General features: G+C 42.5%; 1 protein-coding gene across 2 annotated transcripts; it reads left to right on the plus strand.

Moving 5' to 3' along the window:
• The first annotated feature begins 1044 nt into the window (after positions 1 to 1044).
• Positions 1045 to 5396, plus strand: LOC136516898 (tRNA(His) guanylyltransferase 1-like). 2 transcript variants are annotated; one of them, XM_066510398.1, is made up of 14 exons: positions 1047 to 1563; positions 1645 to 1776; positions 2110 to 2154; positions 2277 to 2446; positions 2654 to 2739; positions 2818 to 2925; positions 2995 to 3124; positions 3210 to 3309; positions 3409 to 3540; positions 3846 to 3890; positions 3976 to 4145; positions 4349 to 4434; positions 4538 to 4645; positions 5070 to 5394. In XM_066510398.1, the coding sequence occupies exons 1-14, from the start codon at positions 1457 to 1459 to the stop codon at positions 5205 to 5207; spliced, it is 1557 nt and encodes a 518-aa protein (XP_066366495.1). In that variant the 5' UTR covers positions 1047 to 1456; the 3' UTR covers positions 5208 to 5394. The 2 variants fall into 2 exon arrangements, with proteins under 2 accessions (XP_066366496.1, XP_066366495.1); XM_066510399.1 differs by lacking the exon at positions 3409 to 3540 and having other exon boundaries at positions 1045 to 1563; positions 5070 to 5396.
• Positions 5397 to 8123: the final 2727 nt, after the last annotated feature.

An 8123-nucleotide genomic window follows, 5' to 3' on the forward strand; every position in this document is an offset into this window, starting at 1 on the left:
GATGGGGTGCACGCTACAATGTAGAACGCAACCTTGTGGAGAAGGTCCGCCGATTCGACATGTTTAAGGAGATGGCGCACCGTGTCGCCTCTCGTGCTGGAGTCGCAGGCCACGCTCCGGGTCTGAACGCCTTCGCCGACTTGAGCTCGCTTGAGTCACAGGCTCAGGCGTACTCCAGGCCAGGCTGCGGAGGCATAGGAGGCCAGGCTACGCCCGGGACTCCGCACGAGCTCCTCCCCTCCCCTCTCCGCATGGGACTCCGCACCAGCTCCTCCTTCGCTGTGTGGTGATGGCCGAAGGTTGAAGATGAAGCTAACATATGAGACCCACACGTCACAGAGTAGAGGGAGAGAAGCACCATGGGTAAATATGTTATTTCCCATGCCAAGTTAGGACTCACAGCCTCACTGTCACGCTGGCATGTCCACCTAGCGTGTCACGTCTGCGAAAGTGACAAAAGCGTAGGAGGTTCACCGTTTACGATGACAATTGTGTAGAAGCACATACAAAATTGGTAAACGAAAGAGTGGTATACGTAAGGATGGCAAAAAGTTAAAAATCCCCTGCTTGTTCCGCGGCTGACCTCGGGAACACCTCTAGCTGTAGAATGTTTATCAGAACACATACCACTATTCCAATACAACACCGCGAAAAAAAATACAACACCGCTGAGCATTTGATTTGACTTTTAGCTAGCAATACGATTCTACCGAGTCAATGCAAGCACACACCTTCGGATTCAAATTATATATTGCATTTTATTATGTTTTAAGTCAATTTTTTCTAACCTTAATCAAATTAGTAGAAAAAATATATTCTACAAGCTCAAAAAAATGCTCTGTAAAAATATATATTTTTCATAAAAATATAATGAAACTAATTTGATGTTATAGATGGCGAATTTATCTATAAATTTAGTTAAAAATAAAGAAATTCGAATTATGGAAGTTAGAAGAAAACCCAAAATTTAGAACGGAGTCAGTATAAGGAAAGGGCCAGTTTGGCCCGATGGAAGGTTTCGTGCCTTCGTCACGACGGTTGGGCCTTGGACTGTTCACGTTCACAGGCCCATATCTCTTCTTCCTCCTCCCGAAGCCGCCGGCGGCCTTCGTCTTGCAGGCTCACAGGCAGCCAAGGTACGCCGCCGGAATTCACCTCTGCGCGAGGGGTGCCGGGCACCTTTACGCCGCTGGGAGCCCTGCGCTTCGGTTCGCCTCCCCCGCACTCCCGGCTTCCCAGCTCCCACCACAGTACATCCTGCTCGTTCCCCCCGCCCACGCGCCACGCCTACGCACGCCGCCGCCCCCTCCGACGCGCTAGTTCGCTACTTCCATCGGTTCAGTGGGCACTCCGAAGCCTCGGTTTGGTGCCTTCTGTGCTGCTTTCCAATCTGAAGCTTAGCTCTAGGAACAACCGAACAAGGCGCGTCTAGTTGTGTGCATTGGGGGAGGGATTGATGGCCAACAGCGAGTATGAGTACGTGAAGAGGGAGTTCGAGTTTGATCGCTGCCTCCCGCCCTCTAACTGGATCGTTGTCCGCATCGACGGCTGCCACTTCCACAGGTACACCTCTCAAATATCAATGCCTCCTTTTGTGGATAGTATCTTTTGCTTATCTGCTAAATTTTAGTTTCTCCTTTGTAGGTTCTCGAAGATTCATGCCTTTGAGAAACCGAATGATAAGAACGCTCTAAGATTAATGAATGCTTGTGCCACTGCTGTGCTTGAGAAATTCCCTGACATAGTCTTTGCTTATGGTGTTAGTGATGAGTACAGGTATGGCATTAGACATCCTCCCATATAAGTTCCATTATTATAGAATTTAGTTTATGCAGTACAGTATACCACTCGTGAAAAGAATATCTGTTATGAATTGCTTGGCGTCCATTGTTTATTTTCCAGAGATACATGCATCACACTATTGATTTATATTTGGCTAAAGAGCTCATTATATACTTCATTTAAGAGTTGTATTGGTACACTGCAAGTACTGGATGGATGTGGGGGGTGGGCAGACACATACATAAAATCAAAAATGAACTTTCTAGCATATAATGCATAATCTGCTCTATCATTATAAAATTCTTATATTCATGTTTACCACTGCAGTTTCATTTTCAGAGAGGAAACAGAGTTCTATCACCGGCGAGAAAGGTAACTCATTCAGTTTCACTTTTTCGTTGATATTTGAATGTTCATTTGTCTGCCTTTTGTTTCTGAACTGTGAGACAATGTTCATGGCATCATGATATTGACATATCTACCAATAACTTCAGCAAAATTCTCTCTTTATGTGTTTCCTACTTCACTTCTGTGTACGTAATGAAGTGGAAAGACTTCTTTCCTAACAAAGAGCTGAAGGAGCCACCATATTTTGATGGTCGAGCTGTATGTTACCCAAATTTGAAGACTATTCGTGATTATTTGGCTTGGAGACAAGTGGACTGTAAGCTACTGGAACTGCAATTCATATTTTCTTGTATAGCAAATGAGACCTCATTTATTTGTGCAACTTTTTTCTATGTACACCTAAGTTGTACAAAGCATGAACCTTCGTCAACATAAAAAAAAAGAGTGATCTATGTACGTGTCAGAATTGAACAATAATTCGATTAGTTCACTGATATGCATATTCTTTGTTTGTGCCTTTCAGGTCATATAAATAATCAGTACAATACCTGCTTCTGGATGTTGGTGAAGTCTGGAAAAAGTGAACAAGAGGCTCAGTTAGCTTTGAAGGTAGTACAAATTTTCTTGAGTTGGTGACCTTTCTATCACCATGGTATAAATGTTTTAATTCAAGTTTTGTTTTTCTAGGGAACATTTGCAAAGGACAAGAATGAGTTGCTTGCTCAACAATTCCAAATAAACTATGACGATGAACCAGCTATGTTCCGCAAAGGATCCAGTGTTTACCGAGAGAAGGTGATACTGCAAATGTTATCGATCATGCAAAACAACATCTTTCTTATAATGTGTTGCGAATAACTGTAGGTAGAAACAACTGTGAAGATTGATGACTTTGGGGATCCCATAAAAAGACCAAGATTGAAAGTTACAGTGGCACATGTTGATATCATAGGGCCTGAGTTTTGGGAAAACCATCAACACATTCTTCGAGAAGGTTGGTTTGAATTATTCAGCTGTCCTTTGAACTACAAGCTATGTGTGTATATGGCATTAACTTAATTGATATATTTTGTGAACAGGAAAAATTTTGCATTGGTTTGTAAAGAAATTTGGCATCAATCACATCCTTTCACATTGTAATTGGATCGTTGTTCGCATCAATGCTTGCCAATTTGATCAGTGAGGATCCCTCTTCTTTTTATCTATCAAAAGCATGCCAGTTCTCTTTAGGATTAGCTTGATTGCCTTATTAACTGGGTTGCTTCATTTCACCCCCAGATTCTCAACAATTCATTCACTTGACAAACCAAATGATGAGACTGCACTAAGTCTGATGAATGAATCTGCATCTTTGATGATGGAGCAATACCCTGACATCGTCTTTGCCTATGGTTTTAGCAATGAGTATAGGTATGTTGTACTCCTTCTAATAACTGTCCTTGGAGTTAAAGACTTGATAAAAAGGAAAATAAATTCCTTTTTTGTGCTGGAAGAAAACAAATCATATGCTTTGGATGACACAGTTTTCATCTCATGAACAGAAGTGATCTGGAATAAATATAGACTTGGCATGATAAAGATTAATAAAAAGTTTTAGTAAAGCATACAATAAATCTGGAAATATTAACATATATTTAGATAAACATTCCTTGTGGATCATTATTTATTGACATCCATTGCAGATAACCAATCTTACTTTGTTGTTACTGTTGCAGTTTTGTGTTCCATGAGAAGAGTGAGCTATATCAGAGACAGGAAAGGTAGTTATCATTATGGATCATGTGTTGTATTTGTAATTCAAGGGCTAGCTGCTTTGGTTTAAAATGATGCCAACTTCTTTTGCAGCCTAATCCTTTCATCATGTTCTTCATATTTCACTTCTCTTTACATAACGAAATGGAAAGAGTTCTTCCCCCACAAAGAATTAATGCAGACACCACGCTTTGAGACAGAAGCTCTATGTTATCCAAAACTAAAGATCGTATGTGAATACTTGTCATGGAGGCAGGCAGAGTGTAAGTTGTATACGCTGAATTCATCTGTTCATTTGAATTAGTGTGAATGAACTAGGTTTCAGTGCTTTTATATGCTGTGATCCTATTGATGTCTATGTCCCTTCATTTTTTAAAGATATCCTACTGCAAGAGCTTGGCTACTCCATCAGTTAAACCACAAGAAAAAAGACATAGATTGTCTCATTTATATCGCTATTTTTCAGGTCACGCTGGCAACCAATACAATACATGCTTTTGGATGCTAGTGAAATCTGGAAAAAGCGAAAAAGAAGCCCATGAGATATTAAAGGTCTTCCTTCAATTAATGCTTTAAATCTTTTTCCTTTGCTCTTGCATACTTCTGTACTTGTCTCATTGTCTGCATTCTCTGATTGCTTTAGTTTTGTCTGCAGGGAACATTGTCTAAAGATAAAAATGAATTGCTTTTTCAGCAATTCCAAATGAACTACAACAATGAACCTGCTATGTTCCGAAAGGGTTCATGTATTTATCGGCAAAAGGTACATTTTGCTGATTTCCTAGAATCACTTGATCTGCAGCGTTATGCTGTGCTCCTGTGCACATACTAGTATAACGCAGAAGAGTGATATAGTTGTAGCATTGCTAAAGCCATAAAGAAGCAATTTTTAGCCTGCCTACATGATTGAAACAACTTTTCGGACAAATCCTGAAATGAAATTTCGGCCTTTCATATCATATATTCATAGATGATAAGATTCGTTGGTAGCACTTGAGTTGATTCCACATTGCATTTACATCAATCCAACTAAAGCAAAACTTGGCACCAAGTTACTACCAGAGTTAGTGCCACTGCCAGTCTGTCTTACTCCAATGAATCATGTGGTCGCTGCTATGGTGCAAAATGTTAATGCTCCTATTTCCAGTTTCTGTGTAATTTAAATGGGCCCACCGCAAATGCCGCAGGTGGAAGAACTTGCAGGAGCTGAGGACGGCGACAATGACACAACAAGAGAGCGGTGGCATGTGAAAGTGGACCATGTTGACTTAGGACCCGGGTTCTGGCGAAAGCATTCTTGGATAACGACTAATTGCACTCAGTAGTTCACACTGATACATGGTTCTTATCAACCACTTCGATAGCTAGATTCCCTGAGAACGTTGTTGTACTGGTGTATGTAACTCTTGTTCACACAGGTCTAGAAAAGAAATATAGTTGTTTGTTCACTGTTCAAGCCTTCTATTCACTCTCTATATGTGCTGATGGTTTTCTGAGTGGTCTGCTTGAAGCCATGGTAGCGTTGTGTTAATTTCCTTCCGAGCTGTGAATACTTTTTTTTCCTTCGAAAATCGCCGGCATGATTATGCCAGGCGTATATTGATACGGGAGGACTTTACAAGGCAGTGATTTATGTACAAAGGTTTACATGCAACTCGTCAAAATCAAGCTGGTAAAACCACTGAAACACACGTGGTCTCTACAGAATACTGAATAGCAACATTTGTGGCTACTGGTACCCAAAATATTGCAAATGACGAATTACTGAAGTTTCGCAGAAGTTGCTGGAACGCAGCAGCAGGTCCTTTTCACTTCTGTTCCAAATCGATGTGGGCCCTGTTCGGCTTACCCCATATTCGGCTTGTTCGACTTCTTTTTTCAACCAGAACAGTGTTTTTCTCTCATAACAATTCAGCTGAAACAGTATTTTTTAGCCAGTTTCAGTCAAGTTTCAGACCAGCGAATAGGACCCGCGTTATGAGAGGTGACCGGGCACAAGGATGAGGAGAGAAGATACGTATCAAGCATGCAGGAGAGGCTCACAAGCAATGAAGCAAACGCGTCGTGCGTTGCACTGAAACGAGAGGACGCAGCAGAAAGCTTGTGTTGGCGCGCTGTGCCAAAATCGGCTCACAGCTCCCAAAACTAGCTAGACGACGCAGAGAGACCGTCACCTTTTTGCCATTTTCGTGTAATGGCTTATGGCTTACCGTGGCCGCCTCGTGACCGCGCGCACGATGATATGATGATGACCAACGCGCGTGACGCGTTCCAGATCGATTGAGCTGCGTGTGAGAAGGGAAAAAGGAGGAGAGGAGACGACGGAAGTGTGCGGTGCGGTGCAGCGTGTGTGTGGACGGCTTGCACGCACCTCACGCGCTTGCCTGTGTATGATCCATAGAAACGATCTATAGTAGAACCAAGGGACTTCTATGTAACCAGTTAATCTAGATAAGCCCTAGTACATCTAGACCGAGAGGTAAAGACAAAGAGATAGAGAGAGATGTGTTGGTGTTGAACCTGAGCTCTCGGAGGAAGTCGCGGATGAACTGGAACCGGCCATCTCAGGTTCGGTGATGAAGGTCTGCGCACGGGCAGCGACGGGTGGAGTAGAGGTGGCACAGACGTCGATGCAGTGCAGACGGACGGTGTGGCAGTGACGACGGCGAAGTCAGTGGAGCTTCCCGTCGCTGGCTGCGCGCCCTGTCAGGTCGGTCTAGGGTTTGTAGGTGGGGTTTGCGGCTCACGGTGAGCCTCGTACCTCGAGCCGCTGGCCCCCACCACTTTATATAACGCAGTGCGACGGGGGCCCACCAACCATGTAGGTTGGACGCCCCCGATCAGGGCGCGTGACCAAAGCCCAATAGGCCGTTGGGCTTATTGGCTGAGAGATCAATCTAACATTCTCCCCATTGATCTCACACTATTACTTTTATCTTTAAACTTTAAACTTCAATCCTTTTATCTTTACTCATTTCTTCACAGATGATGCATAGAGCATGTTTCATCGTCACGGTCAATCGCCGATAGATTTAACAGCTATAATGCACGTCTCTGATCTGAAATAGTTACTTTAACTTTTGGGCCCTTTATAGTCCAGGAATCATTGGCTTTCCCTTAAACCCATGCCGGCTACATGTTCTCTGAACACGTTGGGTGGTAAGCCTTTTGTAAGCGGATCCACGAGCATCTTTTCGGTACTTATATGCTCAAGACTTATCATTTGATCCCGGACTTTATCCTTCACAACATAATACTTTATGTCAATGTGTTTGGTAGCACCACTTGACCTATTGTTGTGAGCATACTGTACTGCTGGATTATTATCGTAGTATAACTTCAGTGGTCTATTGATGTCGTCAACCACTTTCAAACCGGGTATGAACTTCTTTAGCCAGTTCACCTGCCCCGTTGCCTCATAACACGCTACAAACTCGGCATACATTGTGGACGATATAGTGACTGTTTGCTTTGAGGTTTTTCATGAAATAGCTCCCCCTGCGAGAGTGAACACATATCCAGACGTGGATTTTCTATTATCTCCCGCATAATCAGAATATGAATATCCCACTATATTGAGTGAATCAGATCTTCTATACGTCATCATGAGGCCTTTCGTTCCTTGTAAATAACGCAAGACTTTCTTTACCAATTTTCAGTGTTCTATTCCAGGATTACTCTGGAATCTGCCAAGTAACCCGGTAACAAATGTCAAGTCAGGGCGCGTACACACTTGAGCATATTGCAAGCTTCCGACAGCTGAAGCATATGGAACCACTTTCATTTGATCGATCTCATATTGGTTCCTGGGGCATTGAAAATCCCCATATCTGTCGCCCTTGACTATAGGAGCAGGTGAGGGACTACATTTGTGCATACTGAATTTCTTTAAGACTTTTTCTATGTATGCTTTTTGTGACAGTCCTAACACCCCTTTACTTCTATCTCGGTGAATCTCGATCCCTAGAACGAACGAAGCTTCACCAAGATCTTTCATATCAAATTTTGAGGACAAAAACTTCTTTGTTTCTAGTAGTAGACTGACATCACTACTAGCAAGTAAGATATCATCCACATACAGGACAAGGAAGATAAACTTCCTATTCTTAAACTTTGCGTAGACACAATTGTCCTCAACATTCTCTTTAAACCCAAAATTCTTTATTGTCTGATCAAACTTCAAGTACCACTGTCTTGAAGCTTGTTTTAATCCATAAATGGATTTCTTTAGGCGGCATCCC

The sequence above is a fragment of the Miscanthus floridulus genome, chromosome 17, assembly GCF_019320115.1.
Source record: "Miscanthus floridulus cultivar M001 chromosome 17, ASM1932011v1, whole genome shotgun sequence".
In the NCBI taxonomy this organism is placed as follows: Eukaryota; Viridiplantae; Streptophyta; class Magnoliopsida; order Poales; family Poaceae; genus Miscanthus; species Miscanthus floridulus.